This window comes from Falco biarmicus, chromosome 2, assembly GCF_023638135.1.
Source record: "Falco biarmicus isolate bFalBia1 chromosome 2, bFalBia1.pri, whole genome shotgun sequence".
NCBI classification, from domain to species: domain Eukaryota; kingdom Metazoa; phylum Chordata; class Aves; order Falconiformes; family Falconidae; genus Falco; species Falco biarmicus.
The window spans coordinates 91,417,512-91,443,495 of record NC_079289.1 but is presented as its reverse complement, the minus strand read 5'-3'; the positions used below and the strand labels follow the sequence as shown (position 1 = coordinate 91,443,495).

General features: G+C 39.0%; 1 protein-coding gene across 6 annotated transcripts in view; it reads right to left on the bottom strand.

Annotated features, from left to right (window-relative positions):
* SH3KBP1 (SH3 domain containing kinase binding protein 1) overlaps positions 1-25,984 on the bottom strand; it is a 231,575-nt gene that overhangs the window by 30,202 nt on the left and 175,389 nt on the right. For all 6 annotated transcript variants that reach the window (XM_056327158.1, XM_056327159.1, XM_056327160.1 and 3 more), the window contains 3 exons: positions 25,679-25,773; positions 6,181-6,282; positions 2,105-2,156 (listed from right to left, as the gene is read on the bottom strand). In XM_056327158.1, the coding sequence (XP_056183133.1) occupies positions 2,105-2,156; positions 6,181-6,282; positions 25,679-25,773 (249 nt within the window). The remainder of the gene's footprint in view (positions 1-2,104; positions 2,157-6,180; positions 6,283-25,678; positions 25,774-25,984) is intronic.

Here is a 25,984-nt window from a genome sequence, read left to right as displayed (position 1 = left end):
ACAGCCAAACTTCCAGCTACACTATAATACAAAGTAGACACCTCCTTTACATATGTGCCACTTGTAGTACAAAGACCAATTCTAGTTCTCTGCTATGATTTTATGCTCTGCATCAGAAGGCACTGATATTTATTTAGGCTGAACTGGCAGTTCTCAACTTATTCATCACACTATGACTGGTTAAATATGCAGAAACATTACTGGAAGTTGTTGCCTACTATCAACAGTAAGGCTGGACGTGGGGATGTGGTAAAATACAGTGTCACCTTGGTAAAGTGATAATTTGTCAAAGTAGAATATGTTAGGATGGTAATAAACATAGGATGATTTTCATCTCTAAATACATATCAGAAGAAACTCTTGTGCATAGTCAGCCAGGACTTGTCAAAGACTGATTATGAAAACAAAGAATAGCAATAGTCTTGGCTTTGCCATAGACTTAGATGGCCTTAATCAAATCATCTGCATCCTTTAAGCATCCATTTTTCCTTCTGAAAATGGGCACATTATCCTGCTATGGTGACAGATCTAATGCGCTGGATGTAAACAGGTAAAAACAGATTAGAAGTACTATTCTCTAATTATAGGTGTATAAATTGAAAGAAATACAATGTTTTATAGAGCTTTTCTGAAATGTGTCAGACTGTAATGTGAGTTGTCACTACGATATCTCTAATATGCAACCACCACTAGATGGCAAAGTTATACTGCTCTCTCTGGACACTGTTACTGATCTTAAAATCAGATTTAGTTTTTTAGGAGTCTCAAGACAGAGTGAAGAATAAGCCATGGGTGTCAATAAGCAAACCAAATATTTATAGTCATGATTCTGTAGTGAAAGAACTGCTTGACAAATTCAAACTAGCTAAATTATAGCTTATTGATTCACAGTGAATTGTACACTGGTGTAACTTCTATTAATAGATCAAGACTATAGGGAGGGAAATTTACTTTTTAAAGCATTGAAAGCTGGAACAGACCACAGTGACAAGAAAAATGATATGGCTAGATTGGATGTGTTAGTTTTGGTTTTTTAATGTGTGCCAGCAGTGGGGGAAGCAGTAGTGCTGCTGCAGAATTTTAACAAACCAACTGGAGTTGAAGGATTAATGAGTTCCAGCCATTGTTAAGTCTCCACCACAAATGTAACACAAATGAAAACTCTGAGAGCATCCCATGCCTTGTGATTTGTGATTTTACATGAATGGAACTGGAATTTGGTTTCTGAGGTCAGAACTGTCAAATGCATAGATATTATAACTGTTTCTAAGTTTCACAGAAAAAATAATTCATGCAGGCACTTCTGAAAATTTGTATTGAGAGGTTATTTTAAAACTACAAATAAAAGTGGTTTCAGCTCTCGGTATTTATAAACAATTCAGTTTAAAATATTCCAAAACTAGCTTTGCTAGCACTCATCTGTTTGGAAAACATAACCAGCCCCTTAATATATTTGCAACACCATTATCTACATAACCAGATTCAGGATAACTCATTTAATACTTATGGCTATAAAGTATTGAAAAGCAAGAATCTAACTATGGCACAGAACCTGGAGACAGCCAGCTCTAACATTCATGCAGATCTGTAAGTTTTAGACTGCAACTCAGATGGGGCCCTTGTATTACAGCCAAGGTCTATGACACTATATTACAGATATGCAAAAAAGCTTTTTATCTCTAGAAGAAACCCAGATCTGTAGGTGTAAAGCGAAGGCAGTTTCCTCCTGCAGGTATTATAAGATTCCAGCATACTGGCTCTACGCTGCAAAGACATGCACACAACCAACTTCAGTCAAGGAACAGAACCAAAGAACTTTCAAAACCTGAAGTATCATGCTCTCTCTGACTAAACATGTTTAAGGGGCATATTACGTTATTTTAAAATGGTGCAGATGGTTGCCTCCAATATATTTAAAAAGCACACCACAGTCTTTCGGGGTTATCATCTTTTTTCAGTTTGATTCTGATTTATTAGCTGTTGTCTAGACACCTTCTGCTTATCAATTTTGATACAGATGAATTCTATATAAATTTGAATACACTTAATTTAAATTGAGATGTGCTTACTGACATGTGCTGTACAAAAATCAGCTGCACCTTACCCGATCCTTGTTTGATGACAGGAGCTGATGGAGGCGGTGGTTTCTTCGGTCTCTAAAATGTAATAACAGAAGAAAACAGATTGCTTCAAAATGCCTGTAAATCTCATCCATACAAAGGCTGGAATTAATCATACATTGCTTATTATTAATAATTACAAGTCTTAGACTACAGATGTGTCTTCTGTATCTTCACTGAAATGAATCTGAAGAGAGAAAATAGCATTGACAAATAAAATGACATATTTCTACTTTCACAACTAAAATGTCCTGCTGAGGGGAAAAAAGTCCAGTTTATGTGCCTTAAGATTAGAGAAATACATGACCTTTGGTTCACTGAAGAAACCTATTTATTTAGAATTCAATCTTGTAAATATTCCAGCCCATTTTGGGAAAAAAACAAACACAAAGACCCAGACAGACATGGCAAAACCTGAAGTGTGTTTTTGCAGACTCACAAATAGGGCAAAAATGCGTAACACAGGAAATGCTGCAAAGGTTACATTTTATTCACTCACTATGATATATTTATAGGTCCAGTTGTGAAAGACAATTATTAAAATTTTAATTTAATTTTAAAAATTAAAAATTTTAAAACAGCCTAAATAAAGCTGTTTGGTGAAATGAAATAAATTTCTCCAACCAATATGTACTTTTTACTTTTACTGTCTCTGTTATGACCTTTTTCCTAATAGATCTGCCAATGGTATGGCCGAGAAACACGACCACCAAATCAGTGCCAGAACCATTTCTCTTGACCTTCAGGCTAGGGCAGGAGTAGCTTTTCTTCTGTGTTGATGTGTGTGTATGCACACACACCATACTGGTATGCGTATATATCCTGGAATGAACACAAAACCAAATGGAGCACCATGTCAGATGAAATGATATACCTTAACTCTCACTCTTAAAAAAAAAAAAAAAAAAAAAAAAGGGGGAAAAAATCAGAATTATTAAGAATAAAGCCTAAGTATTAATTTTTTTCTTCCTATATCCATCCTTTTTTTCTGAGGAGGAAACTTATTTCCTTTCCTGCACATGGATCACAATCACTGTCACTACATCACCACCTATGCAACACTAAATTGTCTTGTGGAACTATCTGTAAGATGATGTTTCCAGATATGCATAGCTTTGCCAAACTTTGACCAACCATTTAGGTTGGTATTTTCTATCAAACTCATGTTGACACACACCCTTCCCATTATTTTCTACATATCTGCCAAATGGCTCACCTACTTTCAAGAAAGATCAATTGTTTTGCTCACTTGCAGTAATTAGTTCAGCTTCTGCCCTAGATCTCTCAAGTCTTGGCCTGAACATTGACAGGGAACAGGTTTTCTGTGATGGCTGAGCCCTTGCCACTCACCTTTCCTGGGGATCTCTCTCAAATCTAGCAAACGTTTTCATCTCTGGAGAAAAAAAGTTACCAGTTTTGCCCAGGCTGAGTAAGCCTAACGGCTTAAATCTCTGAAGTTGCCGTCTTACAAGCCTCAGGTTGCAGCCTACCACCTCCTACCACCTTATCCTATCCAGTTCATCTGTTGTCATCAACCTGAGAAGGCTGTGGCCAAGAATGGAGCTCAGAATGGTCTTCTCTAGCCTGGCTGCCGTGGGCCACTGTCCATGAACAGTGAGTCCCTTATACTGTCAGAGACACTTCTGCAAGAATTTAGGCAACACAGTTCAAGGTTTAAATGCAGAAAAGTGCAGAAAATGTGGGAAGGAAAGAAGACAGGGACAATGGATGTCTTGGGATAGCAATTGGGAGTTTGGTTGATAATGGCTGCAGAGTGAAACAGTTGGTGCTGAGGATCCAACAGTACAATATACACATTTGGGGTCTTATTCTGGAGCGATGTGAGTCTGATCCCGTTGACTGTCCATACGTCAGCAGTTGGAATATATGAGGTGCACACCTTTAGCACATCTTTTGGCTTAGTTCTCATCTGAAAGGAGTCTCGTTCATGTCCCCTGAGACCTGTTTTCAAGGCAAACCAAAGCATAGCAAGTGCAGACGGACAAGTGAGAGATTCACTAGAGATGCCACTCCTGATTAAAACAAAACCACTAATTTAGATAAACACAAAGGAGAAAGGATCCTATGGTTCATTAGACAAAGTGGCTTTAACTGGAAGCTGATGAGGGAAATACATTGTTTCAAAAAGGCAAAGGTCAGAAAGGAAGTAGCGTGAGGGGGAAGTTAAGAGTGCTGAGGGAAACATGGAGAAGGAAGGAGGAATTACAAGGGTCTGTGGCTGGATGAGGTAACAGAGGAGGAGATGGAGACAGACTAGAAATGAAGCCAACAGAAAGGAAACCAGGATTGGTTGGGCAAGAAGAGAACAGAAATACAGAGCAGGGACAAAGTGAGAGGGGAGAGGAAAACAAGATGGATAAAGAAATTTTGTGTAGGGATAGAAAATAAATCCAGACGATGATTTAGACTCGGGTAGTGAGCTCAGGGGGAAATCCTGTAATCGAGACCACCTGAAAGGTGGAGACTGGGACAAGGCAGTGAATAGAAGAGGCCTGGGACAAACAGCCATGTGTGGAAAAGAATCAGGACTGGAAAACTGGGGACTGAACAAGGACATGGGAAAAGGTCCTAAGCTTTTGTTCAACAAGCAGAAGTATTACTGCAACAAATGCTTTCAGGCCATGGGATGGAATCCAGGGTTTCTGGATCATCAGAAAATACCTGACAAAACCACTCAAAAAGTATCTATTTCCTTCCCTTTTTGTACTGATTCAAGCAAAGTCGGACAGTCCGTAGTCCCACTAGTTACTTATTCATGTTGCCAGATTTGTGCCATTTTAAAAATTAATAACATTTTATTCTCCACATTTATAGCAAACCTAGCTGCAATTTCTAAATGTCTGAATATTTAATTTATTTTGCAAGTTCTAGTCATTGTTTAAAGACACATAATTTGTAAGTTGAAAAAGACTGAATAAATTTCACCACAAAAAAAAATTGGTAAGAGTAAAGGTATTTTTTTTCTTCTATAATAGGCTCATGATGTCTTAAGGTTTATGATTTTTGCCTCTTCTGGAAATCACCTTCTTTTATTGTTAGGCCTAAGGCCAGGATATTCACTCTGCTATGGAACTGCGTTTTCATCTCCCACAGTTTCTGCTGTCCTTTCTACCTTCATTTTCAATAATTACCATGTTAACTTCTATGAGTTAATAGTTGCTTTATTAAGCTTTCCAAGTATTTAATTTTTGCCTCCAGCATCTAATTTTATTGCCAAAGACTGAAGCTGACTGTCAGTAAGTCTCGGTTTTATCACAGGTGGCTTACACTGTCACTGTGAAACACTCATCAAAAGTCTGACTGCAAGCTTGTAATACCCCACCGATGAATGAAAAAGTTCCTGAAAATGGAATGGACTTTTGGGTGAAGTAATCCATTACTTTATTCCAGGAAGCTGCAGGATTTCTAAGTATTGTTTGGCAAACAACAACACCTTCTCTTTCAAATAAACAGAAGGTGAAAAACCTTTTGCGTAGATTTTATACCTTCTTTTTTAATAATTCTGAGAGAGATAAAGAAACATGCCTTTGAGATACCAAAAGCTTACTGTTGTCTTTCAAATTTCACAGTTAAAATTTCACCCGTTTCATTCCTGAACAGTGCTTGACTGTTGTCAATCAGCATGCAGGTGGTACACTAACTTTTCATGTTTCACCAGAAAACTTTCCATATTCCACCAGAAAAACAACGGAGAGGAGTTAACAATTCCGGTCATCACTGCATCATCTGACTCAGCAAATTACCGTGGGACCTCTCTCAAACTTAGGACACAGGACAGAGGGCTTTCAGAGCAATGTAGTGGAGTCAGACTGACTGGATAGGCCAATAAAATCCTTCAAAGAAACTCCATAATGTGACTTTGAGTGTCACACATTGTCTTCATGGATGCTTTTAAACCCAGTATTTGTTTCCTTTAAAGTTTTTTTGTTATTAAGTTAGAAGTAAAACTTTATCAAACTCATGTATCTGAAAGAGAACTTCTTTCAACTCCACTTTCATTCTGTATTCTAAAGCAAAAATAATAAAATATATTGCTTACCTCTTTTTCAAAATCAGAAGGAAGAAGCTTGACAAAGTTATCTGGAAATACACCTCGTCTGCCATTGAGTTCTCCTTCCCACCAACCCACATCAATGCAATCCTACAAAATAGTAAAATAAAAAGAAAACCACAATGTGCTTGTGTACTGAGCAGATCTGTGTGCTGAAGTGCTCTTTTGCATAATGTCCTGCCTTTTTGCCAGAACATGACAATTTACTGGAGTGCCAGGTTAACTGGGTAATCTACCAGATAAAAACTTCAGTAATCATCCTGCATTACATTATCATGTGGAGCAGCTAGGAAAGAACAATAAAAATTCTGTACAAGTTCAAAAGGTTGTCTGTGTCTAAAGCAAAACACTATTTAATAATTTGACCTATTAAACCTGTAAGCATTTTGAGCACATATGATATTACTTCTCTCTGACTTCATTTTACAGAAAGACAGTAACTTAATTAAACATCATACATTCCAGAAGGTAAAAAAGCTTCTTTATTTCCCATACTTTGGGAAATAAAAAGTTTGACACATTAGAATTACTAAATTTCATCACAGTCCAATTAAAAATGCATTATACACCCGAACAATAACAAGCATCACCTTTTTCTGCAGCAGTTTGGAGCACCACAATGCAGAGTGTGTAGCAAAACAATGTACAGCTAAACGCTCACAGTAAGTAAGCCACTGTATCAGTGATTCTAAACAATGGAAAAAATAGTACAGCTATTTTGGTAATGAACAATAATTGTAACAGAAGCCACAGACATTTTAGAACAGGTTAAAATTGCTCCTTAAGTCCTGGACAGTAAGCTCCATGTTCATTATTTTTGTGTTTGCTAAAGAGAAAACTTCCAGTTGAGATTTTCCACATTTTTCTTCATTCACTGAAAGCTGTAGCCAAACCAATTCAGCGGTTTTCCAAAACATAATTATGGGAGTGTCACCCATTGTCTGCTCAGTCTTAAAACCATTTCAGCCAATTTTTGCAGTTGACTAAGCACGAGGCAGGCCAATCTTTCCATCCTCTGGAGCAGTAGCCCTAAATCTTCGTGTGGCTCATAGCCACATTTACAAATATTACACACCTGAGACTTGTGGGAAAGGGAAATCCCACAAACGGTTCATGGGCTGGACACGACAAAACTCAGCGGGGATCCTCCTCCCATTCTATGACAGCCAGTGCTAAACCTGCTTGGGTTTACAGGTTGGATCCCACATCTTCTGGCAACATCAGCTTTAAGCAATTGCTGCAGCATCACTGTTTCTACAGCCACAGATCGGGACTGACCAAACTGTCTGCACCTGCCAGGTATACCCAGCTGTCCTGGTTGCAAAGGCATACTGGAACTGCTCCAGAGTTCAACATGTTGCATGTTCCTACTCTTAACATTTCTAAACCAGCCCTGTGGAAACTCTCCCAGATTTAATGAAGTACTTTTGTCTTTCAAAAAATCACAGTTCACCACTGTTCAGAAGAGATCAACTGAAATTTAGCAGCTGTGTTCTCTGAGTACTCAGTGGTACTGATGTAGGTCTAACAGTTTTAGCTTGGGGCATGGTCGCTGTTCCAGGTCATCCTGTGGTGGGGATTCTCCATCTCTCATTGCTGCAGAAACTGAGTAGTTCTTTCCCTGCAAAGACTTTATTTGGGCTCTGGAAAAAAAGTGTGATAATGTATAAAGCTGGCTCATTACAATCACCTGTCTGTTCTTGCTTTTCAGTGAAGTGAGAGAGAGCAAAAAAGCTGCACATCTGGAACACCATAATATAGGGACAAGAAGGAACAGAGGGGTATGGATATAATAAAAGTAGGCAACAGCAGGCAGAGGTAGTTCAGGAAAAAGAAAGAGGCAGCAACATGCACTAATACATTTTCACAGGGAACAATGCTAGAAAAATTGGGCAGAAGCAAATGAAATAGGCCAAATACAAGCCTCATATACGCTATGAGGTAACGTCTCTCCAGAAACAGAACTGGATCAAGGGGTCTAGAATCTTAACATTCTTGTGTTCTTGTGGTGTGAGAAAATAGTTTTAGAAGCACCAAGTGGAACTGCATGTCTTAACACTATTTATCTACACAATTTGGTTGTAAAGGTATACCTGTTGTGGAGTTCATGTAAAAGCTCTATGATTAAAAAAGGCACATGCTCAAATCAGTCACTGTTGTAGCCATGTGTATAGGGGAACAGAATGCTAAATATTCATTAAAAGACAAATCTGGCTGGTTTTTTTCCAAGATGAGTATCCAAAATGCGCACAAAGACTTTAAAATACAGCCACTCTGATCTTAATTTCATCATCTACCCGGGAACAATCATAGCATGCCCTCACAATTTAGAACTTTTGAAGACAAATGCTTAGAAAGCATCTGTGCACTACAAAAGTACAGAGTGGAAAAAGTAAGAGGAAACGAGTATTTCTTTGTCTAGAAGAAGTAAACAGTAGTTTAAATAGGGGAGAGGCTCCACTGAAAAAAAAATTGAATGTGAATGGGCAGTAAAGTATTGCATGATAATACATGCATGCAAAATAGCCTTGTATTTACATTTCCGTGAAATCATTTGTTTCAGCTGCTACAGGGATGACAGAATAATGCAAGTTAACTTAATGAGGTGTACTTGATACTAAGAGAAGTCTTAAAAATAAGTGTTCATGATGACTGTGCTTGTTGGTATTTTTCTGTAAGTTACAATGCATAAACATTGGATGATATTTGAGAGAAAACAGACTAGCATTAAAGATCATTGCTTTTATGTTTTGGGGTTGGTTTTTTTTTTTAGTTATTTTTCTGCTCTAGGCTTTTTATTTAGCTTATTTAGTCCACCTCATCTCCTGAGAGAGAGCATGGGCTAACTAAAAACGCAAGCTAAATACCCTGCTTTCTTGCGTCATGTCTGTTTTAGGTGTTTGGGGTTTTTTACCTCCTTGCATCTCAGTATTTTACTCTAATGTAATCTGTTCCTGATCTATAAATGAAGGCACTGAACAATCCTTTCATCTTTTTTCTGGTTGTTTTCGCTCATGCTCAATCTGTGCTTTTCTCCTGCATTCTCCCTACTCTTTAGCAGGGTGGCCTTCACCAGGGACACTTACCTTTAATGGACCTTCCTCGAGTTATTTAGGAGGTATTTACCAGCTCTGTTAGACTGTCACGTCTTTGTTAGTGAACAGGGCTGATTCTTGACTAGCTGATGCTTTCAAAATATCCATGGAGTGAATCCAGGGCTCCACGAAGAACAGAGATAATCAGCTAGTCATGCATGGCACGGGCAGGCACTGTGCAGGATATTATTCTCACTGCACAGCCAGCACCCCTCATTCCTGATGTGAAGGCAGGCGCCCTCCCACTTGGCTCTATCTACTCACGCAGCCTAGTAATCAGTGCATTCAACTGTTCTATCACATGGTGTGTTTTATAATGCCCTCCACCCCCTACACTACTAATCTGAAATTGCCAAAACACTTATGACCCAATTTAGATTTTGAAAAGTATTAAGAATAATTCAAGTGTCCAAAGATGAAAAGCTTGTGCTTCAACTGATGGCACAGCTTAGTGACAGCTAATAATCCTGACTAAACAACACACGACATCACATACACTCCTTTTGGGTCAGATTTTTTTATGCACTTAGGAAACACAAATCTTACTCCTACTTCTTTTTATTAACACACATGAATTTTGTATCCAATGTTTTTTTAAAAGCTCATTTGTTTTCATGAAGATGCTGTTTGTGTTACATGTTCATTAATCCCAAACAGCTGCAGGTTTGCTTTTTTCTTCTCTCCAGCTTGTGGCTCAGGCTTATGCAGCCAATCACCATGTTGGATTATCATACATTAAACAAATTTTTAGGCAATTTCTCTTGAATTTTCTCATTTACTTTATTTACCAGAGGAGGCTTCTGTGTCACTGAGCAAAAAGGTAGAAAGATCTCTGAAATTAAAAGTTACAGATGAGATCTGGTGAAGAAACTCAGTGGTGGTACCTTCCTGTCATCCACAACTGCAGGCATGCTGTTCCTCAGCAACCTCTGAAAGCCCATATACAATGCTGGCAGCAGTTATGCCTTCATCATAAGACAGACCACCATACAAGAATACCTGAGTTACAGCTGCACAAGCTGCCTCAAGTACTAACAAATGGCAGAGCTATGAAGCACAATCAAGGCAACATGATTAAAACAATGTGGCTGCCTATGAACATTAAGAAAAGCTACTCCAGTACCTTCCTCCACCGAGACAGCCCTGCCAACTCCTGTGCAAAGACCCTTTTCCCCCTTTGAGACAGGTGTACTCTGCCTGTTGCCAGCGGGGCTGCTGCCATGCAAACTGACCCAGGATCAAACAACACAAAATTCTGCCCACGACACCAGGCTCGCAGCCAGGTGTGGATCTGCTGGCTCTTCCTGTGGCTTCCCTCATGGCTCCCTGCACCTGGAAGGATCCAGGAGAGCACTGCTCGTGCTCCTGATCCCTTAACCAGTCGTCCCAAGGCCCTGGAGTGTCCCTTGGTTGCCCTCAGACTTCTTGTTGCAACTTCATCGCTGCCTACCTGAAAAACCAGCAACGGGTAATAACCCGAGGGCCGTACCGGGGCGGGCAGCTTTCTCCTCACGTCTTTAACCCAGGCCCCAGGGAGGCAGCACCTTCCCTAAGGAGTGGGTCCGCTCTGCGTGTCGGGCCTTCTGTTCCCCTCAGGAGAGAGTCTCCTATGACAATGACCCGTCTTTTTTTCTTTATGGGAGCAGTTTTGATGCAGGGCACAGGCCAACTTAACCTCGGCAACACCACCTTCACACCAGATGAACCATCATCCTCGTTGTTGTCCAGTTCCACTCGCAGAGCCTCGTACCTGCTATGCACGGGCACCTGGGCAGGTGGCGTGGCCACAGAGGAGACAGCCTGCTGCGCCGGGCAGGAGCTGGCCACCATTGCCCCTGTCCCTTGAGTCACTGTGTTCAGCCAGGCAGAGAGAGGAGAGGGAATCCTCTGTACCACGCGTCCCGTCCCGTCTGCCTGCCTGTCGGGCCTGCCTCAGGGAAGGCAGGGTGCAATTCCAATAGTCTCTCTCCCACTCCCTGACACTCCTCAGCTAACTCGCCTCCTCCCAGAGTAAGCAGAGGAGTCCCCCCCCGGGGGTGCGCACTGCCGCTGTCCCCTGCCGGCCTAAGAGCAGGGCACAGCCTGCAGCCCGGGTGGCGGCGTGCCCACTGGTGCTCTGCCCGGGCAGCTGCGTCTGCCAGGGTGGGTGCCAGGGCTTTCTGCCGAGCGGATACCAGTGCTCACCAGTCGAGCCGGCAGGGTTCAGTGCCCACCCTGCCTGCCCTGACACCCGAAGGGCTGCACCACACCTTGTTTGCCCACCCTGGTCACTGGTGCTCCCCAAGGGCTTCTTCCATACCTGTCGGGGGGCTTGGCCACCATTGCTCCTGGCCCTGCCCAGTTGTTTTGTTCCAAAATCTTGTCCCTGATGAATTCAAACGACTTTTCAGAGAACAAAGTAAAGGGAGGTAGGAGAGGCAAAATGAAAGAAGGATTGAAAAGCTCTCCTATGGCAGAAGCAACATCCATTCTAATTCCAAGTTCTGCAGATCCCAAATAAGTGATAATAAACTCAGTACACTGGATTTATTAGCAACATTCATTTTGTAATAAGTATTAAGGTAAAGAATTGGACAAAACATAGTGACGAGAAAGACAGAGGTGCTGGGCAATTTTTGAGGAGGGATTTTTAAACTTTACAATAAATAAATATTACACAAAATACAATCACTAAAAATGTCAAATCTGAGCTGGAATTCTTACGTAAGTCAGAAAAACATTGCAAGAGGAAAGGGCGAATGTGGGAGAAATGGCAACTGCCAGAAAACCAGACTACAACTAGCTCATCAACATGTTGCTAACAATTTTAACAATAGACACAGGTGAATTAAAAAACACCAGTCCTCTTCTTGACATGAAGAAAGAGGGAGGGAGCTATCCTTCATGTAATTATAAGTGAGACATGCAAGCTGGGAAGAAACCTGTAAGAGGGAATTATCTGGAGAAAACGGATGCAGAAGGGAACATCAAAACAACAGAAAAGAATAAAACAAAATACAAGCTCCAAACCAACAATAAGATAAGAAAGATATGGACACAGCTCCACTCTGAAACGTAGGTCTGTGGCGACTAAAAGAGCGGGGGGGGGGCAGGGAAAGAAATGCATACTAAAGAGACCAGACAAAAGCCATGCAAAGATATTTTAACATACAGGCAAGGAAAGTTTCCATTTGGAGCACCAGATTCTTCATACTGTTACTGAATGTAAGTGAAACATAGCGAAATACATAAGTAGGGCTGACCGCGTAGGATCATGGCTGTCTCCTTCCAGCAACTGCAGAGACCTTGTAGCCATTCTCTTACTCACTAAGAAAAGCCATAAAACACAGAGGTCATGCTTCCTCCACTTCTGGGTGAAAGAATCCCAACATTGCTTGGTCTCTTACACACAGAGTATCCTATATTAACAGTTTTGCCTAGCAGCAAAACTACTGCTCTTGTATTAGAACAAACACTGTGCAGTTCCTTCTTCTGGTGCTCTCTATCCAGCCATATAAAAGCAGAAGCTGGTGGAGATTGAACAAAAAGCCCCAGCGTAAGCTGCCCTGTACTGTGTAGGCTTACAAATACTCCACTAACTTACAGAAGCAGCTGTACCTAGGCAGCTGACAAGATGCTAGCCCTAGCCATCTTCCCAGTGCAGGAGTACAACCGGTTGCAAGACAAGAATACAGATTTCCCTTCAGTCAAACACCACTGCTGGGTTTCTTTGGTGGTAAAAGAAATGACGACAGAGGTTGATAAGGCAGAGCTGTCAGTCCCCAGATAGCTTGATCTCCACTTTACTAGCTGATGCCACGTTCAAGACCATGAAATTAAAAGACACAAGTTCATACCCGGTAGGTGACACATCCCTCTCATGCCAAGCCGTGTCCCAGCTAGGAGCCTGACAGTGACAGATTTCCCTGCCACACAAACATGACTGAACTCTCCCTCCTGGAAATGCTGACAGCTTCACAGCCTCTCCCTCTGCTTCAAGCAGGCAGGAGTTTCATATACCCCAAAGAAAGAAGGGGTTTTATTGCACATAGAGCACTCTCTCAAACACCAGGTTTGGTTATTACAGATGGGTTTATTTCTAGCTGCTGCTGCTGCTTGTGCTCTAGGCCTGAGCTGGATGAAAGGATCACAAAGGCAACCAACGCTTTCTCAGAAAACGGAAAAGCAGCATTTCTGGTTGTGAACATATTTATAATAAAAACTCATGATATGGATTTTTTTTTCATTATTTTGCTAGGAGTCAATAAAGCATACAAGATTACTATAATTTGAATGTCAGATGTGCCCATCTACATTTTCTTCCAACTACTATGCATCATTTTACTTTTTTTTTCCTTTATTTTCCTTCAAGCCACTTACAGGAGAGTTACTATGTGCTATGAGACTGTTCTTAATCACTTGAATAAAAACCAGTAGCTACTCCGTTCTCTGTTCAGTTGTCATAATAATTTTTCTCTTGCCTGTGTTCAGAAGCCCACTGGATTTTTATCTAGATAATCACTGAAGCTGGCTGCAAATGCACTTTAGATGATACTCACTGGGTACCTACTAATAGCTGAACGATTTTTGCAGCTTTACTAAAATATATAGAAACCTGAGCACATCTGAGCAAGGCTGGTAGGGACTCCCTAAATAACTATTCAGCCACTCCATGAAGTACAGCACCGCCACAGCTGGCAGCACAAAGGACACAATGAAGGGTTGCAAGAGATGCAGAAACAGTTTTACAGCCAGGAAGGTATCCACTGCTTCAGCCATTTACTTTAGGAGCAAAAATGCTTCCCATCTTTTCCTCCAAAGCAACCAGGCCTTCAAGGCAGCACCCGCTCCCTTGTCTCTTGCTACCTTTGGAAAGACTGACCATTTCATGGAGTGCCATGGCCCACATTCATCACTCCCCTGCCTAACCCACCTTTCAAGCTGCCCCTAGCAAAGGGGAAAGCTTTTGTTGGTAAATGAGAGGTTTTTCCTATTCCTCAAAGCCCCAAACCAAATAACAACCCATGTATTTATTTTCTGTCCTATCCATGACTAACTGCAGCTGTGTAAACCCTTGAAGAAACAAATCTGAAAAAGGCCAGTCTTCTCATCTGTAAATAGGACTTCTGTTTTTCTGAAGAAGCTGATTGCTGTGCAGGCTGGTCCTCTGAACATGCTGCTACTTTGTAATACCATTAAAATATGAAGCCATGGTTTAGACATCAACCCATAACTGTTCAATTTTCAGCTTTTCTGATTAAAAGTTTTCGATACAGAAACGCATCGTACAGACGTCATCATTATAACTAGGACAGAAAGCAATGCCAAGAACAAGCAGGTCCTCAGAAAGGGTGACTGCAAAGCATGTACTGTGGTATGTGTACTCTTGGAGTGCTCAGATAACAAGTTTTCTGCTCATGCCAGTAGATGTACTTGCATGCATAGTCACCATTTATGGAGATCTTCTAAAAAACTAGCCTACAAGAATTATCTTTTTAATTTAAGATTTACAGATAACTAAGCTTAAAATATACAATTGGCAAGCTAAACTTACAAAGTAAAAGTTCAGACTATTAGAGTATTGAGATATGCCACAACACTGCAGGGTTTGAAAAAATGAAATTTTCATGGTAGGATACCACAGTTTCACAGAAATCTCCACTAGAATACATAGTTCCTTGCATGATTTTTTTTTTAAAAAAAGTCCCAGCAGTTGGCAGTTGTATTCATCAAATGTCTGCTTTCCTTCTGCCTTGTAAAGTTGGTTCTTATCAAGAAGAATGTTGAGCTGGTGAAATTGCATTATTCAGAAAGCTATGAAGACCTCTTACACTTGCACTGACAGCTTTCACATGTTTGCTCTGCTATGCTGGAGCCACACGTTAAATTACTACAACCTTCTTGTAAACACCTCTCTAGAGTCTTTCTATAACTGATAGCCAACCTCATAATCTGAAGAAAACCAAACCAACTTTAATGTGAACAAATGTGTCCATAGCACTTTTCAGGACATCATCCATACACACAGAGATATATGCAATATATAAAGGCTTCTGAATTTGATGATTTAAGGCCTCATAGAAAGATAAATCTGAAGGACAAGCACTCTGTTGTTCAGCTCACCCATGCAGAGCACCCGTGGGGCAGCAGTGCTGCCTGCCTCTGGGCTTGACTGCAGCACTGGGGTCAAGAGGTCCCAACTCTCACAAATGCTGAAGAAGGCCACAGGACAGGCTCTGTGATTTTTAAAACTGGTGCATGACAACACTGAGCAAAACCAATAATGTGTAGGGAAATTTCTACCTTTTTTTTTTTTTTTTACCCTGTTATTGAATAACTGCCTTGATTTAAATATGGTCAGGTGTAAAAAATCTGCATTATTTTAGTAACTTTGAAATGAACTAAACTAAACCTGACCTCACACTGCATCAGGTCTTCATTAATACATCCTTGTCATTGTGGGGAAACAGCATCATGTTAAAGCTGGGTGAAAAAAGCAGTTTAATAACATTCAAGAATATTTCTTTAAAATTTCTTACTATATTCAGTATTACAATGCTGAAACCAAGACATATTGTCAAAATCCAATTTTATTTTAGAAGTCAGAAAATAATCGGTTTTAGAGTCTCCTCTAAATTCTCATAAATTCTCATAAAACTTGGTAAAATACCTACGAATTAAGGAAGGCATCTCTCCAGAAGCTTACATTACACCCACCCTGTGCTACCTGAGACTGCTCAAAATGATCAAGATCTGTTACTTATTAAGCTCCGTTACTGGGATTGAGACCTTACAGTATAGTGCAAAATTTGTTAAAATACTTTTGAAGAAAATCATTAAGATTTAAAGCATCTGGTTAGTAATCAAGTACTCCTCAGCAGAAACACAGTTTTAAAATCTGGCATTAAGGCAGAATGAATCTCTCAACAAATACCTAATCCAAGGTGATTTAGATAAAAGAGACCAACAGACAATAAATTAAATCTTCTGAGGCAGTCCTGGAGAACACCTTTACATACACTTTCTTGCAAACACTCATAGATTATGAAATACTGAAAGAAAAGTATGAGAGGAAACCTCCCAGACTAGCTCTTTTTGGCCCCTAACCAAGGGATTTGTCCTGCTCAGGTCCGCAGCCTATGTCCCAGAAGCCCCAAATCCTGCATGGATTTCTTCCCAGCTCTCATCAACTATCATACTCAAGCCATACGGAACCTTACATTTGGTGGAACCAACACCCGCTGCCTCTTTTAAAGCTTTAGAAGTCAAACAGGTAAATTTCCTTTATCCATAGGCTCCAGGGGTCTACCGAGAATTTGCTATGTCAACACTGTATGGAAGGAAATGGAAGAGACTGTCAGAAATTAGACAGTATTTCAGCTGTGGTTACGCTACCCTTTCCCAACCATGGTTTTTACTGGAAGGCACAACAAAAAGATACCTCTCCAGAAGACACAGTCTGTTCCAAGAACTGGCCCGATTTACTGGGCCCTGCAAAAAAGAAACTGGTTGAGAATAATGAACAACCTGCAATACTCAGGATGTTAGAGCAGAGGATCTAGCAGACCAGATATATTTTGTCTGTTAAATCTGTTTCAGGCTAGATCTAACCTTTTGACTTCACACTCTGTGACTAAATGGTTTATAATCAGTAATGAAGCTGAAATGCTTTGATGAAATATTTGTACAAACAGGAATAATCATGTTGCTCATTGAACAAAACAATCTCTTCTGGGGATTCAGTTCACTTGCAATGTTCAGTCAGCAGAATATCATGGAGAAATAAATATGTTCCACGTCATAAAACTCTAGCACTCTAATACTCAAAACTAAATTAGCTAACACAAACATGAAAGGTGGTGCTAGGAACAGGCATAATTTATGCTTCTGATAAACCAAGATATAATATTTACATGATTTTTTTTTATTTAGAAAAATTATAAAAACATAGAACAAACCATTTGAAGGATTATTTAATGCTATTACAAGTTAGATCACAGACATCTTAAGACCAGGGTCCTAATTACAATTGGTAATTACTTGATACTATATGTGTATTTTTACTTTTCCTTTAAATAGTTCTCCTGACCCTGAAAAGGGTATACCATCTTATAATACCATCAAACCAGCAGGTGAACCCAACATTCAGGATAAAAGGAAGGATGAAGCTAAGCAGTGAGTCTAAAGCCCACACTGTGAGCAATAATCACAGTTTTCCAGATGCCTCAGCATTTCAGACATATCTTTTGTAAGCACTGGGCACAAAAAAATTCTTTCCTTTTTTATCTTAAAATATGTCAACTTTTTAGATTATTCTGGCTGTCTTAAACATACTTACAAATAAACTCAGCTCTTTTCAAATGATGTAATTGTTGAAGCATTGCATGCATGGGGGATGCTACCACTTCACCTACATAACTTGGCATGAACTTCCATTTATCAAAATTCAAATTTGGGATTTCCCAGGAACAAAAGAATCCCTTCCTCTGAAGGCACTGCTTTAGCACTGCAATCAGGGATAACAACACGAGGAAAAGAGAACTTCGGTGCATACTTTAAAAGTATTATAAATATACTGACAGGAAGAATATTCAAGTGCTGACTGCTCCCTTTTCCCCTGTACTGATCTTAGGCTTCACAGTTTATTTAAGCATTCAGCACAAACAGTAGTGTTTCAGTAATGTTTCTAAAGATACCAGTGAAATGCAAGCTGCACCTGGTACCTTATTAAACATAGTCAAGCTTTATCTCTACACAGACCTTACTTAATGCCCCATTGCTAATCGCAGCAGCTGAGTAATGCTGCAAGATACAAGTGTTAAAATACTATAAACAGAAGTCTTGGCCAAGGATAAGGTTCAGGCAAGAAGAAAAACTAGAGGACAATTACTCACAATCTGTTTTCCCTATAACTTACTGAGTGTATCAAATAATTTTAGAAAATGAACATATTTATTTATTTGATCATCAGCGTCCCCACAAGTTTTATATAACTGCTTTGTATCACTCATATGAGGAAACACTCATGCTTCTATGCAATGACACAAGTTTTAACCCATGCACTTGCCACACACATTAGAAGCATGTAAAAAAGTTCTCTCATTCTGCAGGACATACTCTTGTCTACCATCCCACATGGCACTGTGGCTTCAAACCCAGCAAAAATCCAAACCTTCTCATTCCCCTTAGGTGAAAACCTTCAAAGGAACCTTTCAGGTCAGGTCAAAATGACCCTACTGCTAAGCCAGGCTCTCAGCAATCCTGCTCCTCCTGTCACCCTTTCCTGCTCACACGGCCTTGCGCATCCTGTGGCCAATGTTGCCAGAAGCAACGCAAAAGGGCAGGAGCAAAACTGTCCCCTTCAGCAGCCACCTACCATCAACCACGTAAAACTGTACCCTTGGCACGATCACTTCGCAAAACAGTTTCTTGTATGAAATCAGCAACTTTGGTATGAGCAGGTTTCTCAATCAGCTAAGGAGGTGGGATGTCTTGGGGGAAAAACTGGTGCTAAGCACAGCGTAGGGGTCAAGGAACACAGAAAGCAAATTAGGTACGGCTATTAGATCTGGCCAAAGACGTGTTGAATAATTCATGGTTATCGCAGGAGAGAAAAGGGCATGCACCAAGACAATTTATGGTACCGTTCTCTCTAAGGGAAATACCTATTTATTTCCAAAGGCAAGCAGTAAGTGCCTTTATTGCTTACATGCTACTCTTTAAACACAAAACATCATAAAAGCTTTCTTAAAGCTGTAACAAAAGCTTTCTTAAAACTAGACATTATTTGATCCTTTCAGTTTCTGTTTGTGAGATTGTTGCAGAAGTTACAAATGCTCAAAATATCTTGTATTAAAACCCCAAACAGTGGCATCTGCATGACCAAATATTTAGTGTCAACAAAAATTCACTGCGTTGCTCTGACAGAAAGCGATTTTTATATTTTATTAAACCAGATTGTATCTTCCCCTACATAACTTATTTTTTTTTGTATTGTTGGATTAGTAAATTAATTTCTAAAAATGAAATAAAAGCTTTTAGCTGTCAATCAAGGAAAAACAAAATTACCTGAATGACTACCATGTAATAAGATTAACTTCTTCCCTTCTTTCAAAAGAGACAACCTTAAGCTACCATACTTCTGCTTTGCAAATTTCTGTTTTCTTGACCAATTAGCTTTGTTTTTAATGACCTCAAATATTATCACTCTTTTGGTTTTTTACCCATAGAGGGGAAAATACTGAAAATTTCATCTTAATATGGAAAAATGACTGATACTATGTACCTATTTGCTCATACTGAAAGAAAAACTGAAAGTCTTCTAATTCCTCCACCTACTTCTATAACCAACGGTTCTACAATATGTGTGTGCTGTTTGCAATTAAAAGCACACGGAAAAAATCAGCAATGATAAAAGCCCCATAGAAACAAATGCAGGCAACAGACAGGTTTCTACCCTAGTGACACCACAACCTAGCAAAATGTTCAATTAAGTATCAAGTAGTATCCTCCTCTATCACACCATCCAGTCCCTGCTCCTTCCCCTGCTCATGGCCTCAACTCACTGGCAAGATTGTTGTACATAGCACTTACTAATTTCATCCCTTTAGGAGCCTCCTGCATCCATTAGAGCAGCTGTTTTCCTTCACAGTCCTACCCAGCTGAGTTCGACTTGGCAATTGCTCAGCTAAAGAAAGTGCTCTGGACAATTACCTCCTGCACCAGGATGAGCATTCAAAGATGGTTGTAAGAGAGAAAACCAAGAGAATTGTTTTGGCAAAAGGGCCATAGTCGGGTAACTGTCTATAAATACAATAAGGGTGAAATGAAGTGTCTGATGACAACCCTAAGAATTGGAAAATATTAAGTGCTCCACATAAGGACAGATCCCATATTCTAACATGGACAAATGCAAAAAGGTGTCCCTACAATAGTGAAAATGTGACTTTAAGAAAGTGACTATCAAGACTGAAACGCATCTCACTGCTTCCTTATACCCTTCTACTCACCTGTACTTACTTGTCTGTCTTACCACTTGATTGCAAGTGGTTTTGGGCAGGGACTCACTAAATGTACAGCATTTTGAACGACAAAACTTGCAAATCTCCCAGTAAATTACTAACAATAACACGAACAGCAAATACTATTTTTGCAAAAACTGACTGCCATTACGCTTACTTTCAGAAACTAGGTTTATGGCTCTTTTTTCCCCAATGCAGAATTAAGCACTACAAATTGGACTGCCATTAAATATGTGGATTGTCATTACATATCTAGACCAGATAATTTGTCATGTAAGTCACTAGTGACAGACATTACCTTGCTGTGTCTTTCATGATACCAATGCATCAATTTTCCCAGTTCTATCTGAAAAGCAACAGCAAGATTTTGGAAGGCTGTACTTCACTGTTACTTTCTTTTTCACCTCATTAGTCCTTCAGTTTTGATGAATCCACAAGAATGCTGGATGCCCCCCATGAAACTCGCCTCCTCATGAAAGCTCCTTTGCAAAATCAGAAAGGACCCCCTATTATACTCATCCATCACTTCAGTGCAACACATTCCTACCACCAATGCCACATCTTCAGCTGTTGGCCTGTAGCAGGAGAAGAGAGGCTTTGCCATCCAGGTAGGTGGTGGAGGCTGAGAGAAAGCCCGGTAGGATGCAGAGAGCAAGGCACAAGATTATGATTCCATCTGATATATTAATACCTATTAATTTCAACATCTTATAAATTCAGAATTAGCGGAATTGCCACTGATACTGCCCTCCACTACTCCTACTCTGATAGTAAGGGTTCAGGTGAGGATACCCTTCTATTACAGTCAGCTTTTCAAATTTGCAATGATTTTTGAAGCAGTTAATTATTTTATTTATCCAGACTGTTTTCATTCCTGGCAACAAAGTAGTCTTTATTGTCTAGAGCTCAGGTAGGTTGACACAGTACAATGAAATCTTTCACACTCTCAGAAGTAAAACTGCTTTCAAATGAATGCACAGCTGCCAGTGTGTGCTTGATGTATTTGCCTTGAAACTACTTAGCTATTACTATCAATTCTTCACACAGGTCATTTTCTGTATGCTGGTGAAATCTCCAGAATCCTATGCATTTAGTCATAATTTATTAGAGCTACTAAGAAATTTGTAGTGTTTGCATAAAGACTGCTTATTAACACTAGAAAGTAGCCTATTTTTAGCCTACATCTAGAAGTGCTGGAATGAAAAATCCTAAAAGGTTTTCAAGATGCCAGTTGAAGATGTCATGTGAATTTTCTGTTGCTTTAAAAGCAACTCTATTTATTATAAATACAATCTCCAAAATCAATATTTAAGCATGATAAAACATCTGTTTGCCACTCTCTTTCAGCTGCACAGTGCAGTCACTACCAGTGTTCTTGTCCTTATCCAAATCCTGTCAGGAACATTTTGAAGACAACTAAAAAAATTACCCAAGGAATACAAATATTTGACATTACAAAGGATAACCTACAGGGTCAATCTCATGGCCTCTTGCCACTCATAGCTTTTCAGTTGATGAATGTATCTTATCATCAAATTGCACAACAGTCAGCTGTACAAGTAAAATTACTGTATTTTGCTTTTTGTTCTCTTTCTTCCAAAGGAGTATTTTTCTTAGACCTCTTTTTGCAAAGCAAACGTACCAGGTCTACAGTTTTATTGCCTTGAAGATGAAGTTTTTACCTTCCTTACGATTCTGAGCAATATTTTCTGGTCTTTCATCTTTAAATATTTTGCACGAAGTAATTAAAGTACTACTATTTGTCCACTTTAATTTCCAGTAATTAATAAATAAAACCTTTTCTATGTATCTACAAAGGTATTTGCTTCACTGGGGAAAAGCAAAACCCACTGGGAAAAATTTTAACCTATGAGAAAACAATTGTTACTACCACATGTTTGGACTCTATACCTTTGTGTACCTTTTCCATGATTTAGGCCTATGCATTTAATTAAAAAATGACTCAATATGCTGTTTAATCAGCAATTATTTCTAGCTGTCATTCTTGCATAATACCAACCTTACCTTTTATGTCCCAAAATACATTCCATTCTGACCTGTAAATGACCAGCCTCTACTGACTCACCTGAGTGTTTAAGTAAAACTTATCAGCAAATTCTCCAAGTCACTAGAGAAGTCACTTGTGATTCAGTAAATCCATTCAAAGTATTCTTTAGCTATTTCATAAAAACTGTACAATATTCAAATTCCATTACCATAAAAGCCTATAGGAAAGGTCTGACCAGCTTTTGAGTCAAGATCACAACATCCATCCAAACAGAGTGAGAACTTGAAACAGCTTCTGCAAAGGCCATGACAAAAAAAGTATTGGTTTGTTCTTTATTCGACAGATATATGTTAATCTTGAAAAAGGGACCTTTATATCTAATTTAGCTGAAAAAGAGAGAAACCTGATATAATCTTATCCTTTTTATCTGCAGGGGCATTTTTAAAATGGTGATTTTGAATTCTGCATGTACTGACACTATTCCTTTGTAATTCTTTCCACAAAATAAAGTTTTTACATTTTAAGATGAATACCAGATTAACAGCTTCCTCATACACATATTCTCACATGTGCATACACAAATACACAGGTTCTCCTAGTAACTTACCATTTAACTCATTTAATTAATAAATAAAAATTAATAAATAATAAAAAATTAATAGAAATAAAATAATCCCCTTCCTCTTAGTACCTATCAAGTGCTATCTCATCTTCATGCTTTTAAGATTCTTGTATTTCACCTTCATCCCCCATTCTTGTGTTGCTCACTCCAGCCACTTCCACACAACCTCACCAGTGCTGTTGTTTTCAATTAAATGCAAATTCAGTACGAGTTAAAATTGTGAGTCTTCAACATTCCTATAGATCTGACTGTGTGAAAATAGATAGCCTACTGAGGGACTTTTCATACCAAGAATTTATATCACTTTCTGGTTTTAGTGATTTCAAAAAAGTACATTATTTTATGATAATGTATCTGTGGTTGTAGGAAGTACTAGGACATGCATCTCTGTCTTTATAAAGTAACAATCTCCTCTCCTTGGGTCTAGGTAATTGGGAAGAATAAATTTGAAGTTCTCCAGCATAGAAAGCAAACCCTGCAAAACAATTTCTTGCAAATAGATTAAAAGAACCTCTGTAATCTGATAGCAAAGCAAAATCATGATAATAGTTTCTGAAGTACTCCATACATTTCCGTTTAATTCCTCTTAGTATGGATCACTAATTGGTCATGGAAAGGACTCTCTAAGCATGGCAATTTGAATTCCAGGTAAAAGGCAACTCTCTAGCAGAAGCTATTAGTGGGCAGAAAGGTGAGGCTGACTTTGTTTTTGCTGACTAAAAGAAAAATAACAACATCTGCTTCAGAAGATTCAGACTAAAATAAAGCTACTATATTGCATGGTAGAGGATGAAGCAAACCACACTGTTTTCAGAACTCTACAGCAAGGACACTGACTCCACATCACCTGATTTTTAAACTATTTGTTAAAAACAGATGAAAAAGCCCCACTAGTCTGACTGCAATGAGGTCTGCAAACCACAAAAGGATCTGCAGAGTGACTGCTTCTTAATCACTGCTTCTTCAGTAATTCAGATTAGTTCAGACACAGCATAAAAAAAAGTATCCGTGCAGAAATGCCAAGCCTTTTTGCATTGAGATCCCCCACTCTCCAGAGGCATGGTTTTATGTAATTGTTCATAGATATGTGACATACCACAGAAAAAAAGAAGAAAACTGAATAAAATATCTGCAGTGATATCCAGAAAATATCAAGCTGGAAAGTAGGAGGTCAGGGGGATATACTATAGAATATACTGACTAACTTCGCGCTGCATGGTTGTGAAAACAGATCAATTCGGTGAAATCATCACCTCAGTTGTTATAAGAGACAAATATCCTCCATTGTGGGGGCAGAGGCAGCGGGAAGAAGAAAATGGGAAAAAGCAAGCAAATGAAAACTCACACTGAAACCTTAGTACAGTAATTGTCTCTTTATCTATGTATGCTGAAGAACACAGCTCCACCTGGAGTCTAGCCATCTCAGAGAGTTAAATCAACCTGGTCAATAAAGCATAAAGCTAACAGGAGCAATGTCTTAAAAGCCATTTCCATGATCAGAGACACTGTTAAATACTCACACAAGAACATTCTAAATCAGGTAAAGCCAAACAGTTTTCAAGACAAGCTAAACAAAAAAGTCATTGAGGGCAAGTCATCAAAGGATATTTAATGTACACTATTTTCTAAATTTGCCGATTCTCTTCCTACCAGATGTCTGCTAATTTTTCCTTGGTTACACATAGATTTGTCAGGACAAAGATGTCCTCTAGGATAGCAAATGGTTTAGTATATAGTCAATGCTGCCCCAGGTGTACTTCCCAAAGTTTTTGTTTTTTTCGACTCAGGTGCCAAATTGCTCAGTCAAGTAACAATTTCTTATGAAACATACCAATTACAGAATTTGAAACTTACTAATTACAGAATTCATTCTTTTACTTTCATGTAAGCACAAACAACAACAGCACTATTGTGCACATCTTTACAATTCATCTACATCAGGAAAAATCCACATCCTTTTCTAGTTTGTAGCTTTTTTTTCCCCAAATACTTATGTCCAGCAGTCAAAAACACTTGAGCAAACTGTGAAGTCTTTAAACAAGAGCAGGAAATTAAGTGCACTTAAACTATAAGCTGTTCTTTGTAACATGGTACATAGCTCTCCTAAAAGAAACCCAACCATTTCCTCACCATCTTACTGTATAATTTTTGGAGAATTTAGTATAAATCCTGGCACTAGCTTTTCATTTCTAATCTTGAATCACTTCAAGTATTTTAAAGAAAAGAACACAGATCTATAATTATTTAATTTACTTTCTGTTTTATCATCTTTTTCTGTGAGTGACTACATTTTAAGTAAGTGTTTAGTTCATTAAGCTAACTTAGGCACATTATCTCCATCTAACCCAAAAAATCTAATTCACAATTCCTACAAGAAAGATCACTCACACATCTAACAGAGATGTTCAAAGCTGTTGCTTTCTTGAGTCTTCCAGTTTGTTCTCTAGGCTTTTATGTTTGTTCCAGGGATCAATCTACAATTTATGTAGATCTGCCAGCAGATTCAAATTAAAATTAATTGTATAAACTTGTAAACTCAAGAGTACACGTCTGCTATTCTTAACGTTATCAAGGTAAGGCTCTAAAGCACAAGAGGAAGGGAGATGTAGGGCTCTCTGAAGTTTATGTAATGTTTCATTGTCAAGCTAGCATTGTTTTAGGAAGGACACTGTCAAAAGCACAAACAGGGATTTTACAGCAATTAAGTGATGCTGATTTTAAAAACCAGATCCCCAATTATAGGAGAAAATATTGCTTTTACCTTACTGATAAGTGTGACGACATCACCTTCTCGGATTGTGAGTTCATCATCATTCTGTGCTTCATAGGGAAATATCACTTTGCAATATTCCTTGGCTGAAAGGAAGAACATCGTGATAAATTATCACTTTATAACAACCGCTTATCCAAGGGTAAAATTCTTTATTAAATGTTCTGTGTCTCTTTGAGCTGCTTTATTTTCTTGCCATGTTTTTCCTTGTATTTTAGACCTTCATAAACAGTATGAAATATTTTAAAAATTGCATACTGATAAGCATTCCCACACACGTCATCTAGGGAGTTGGCT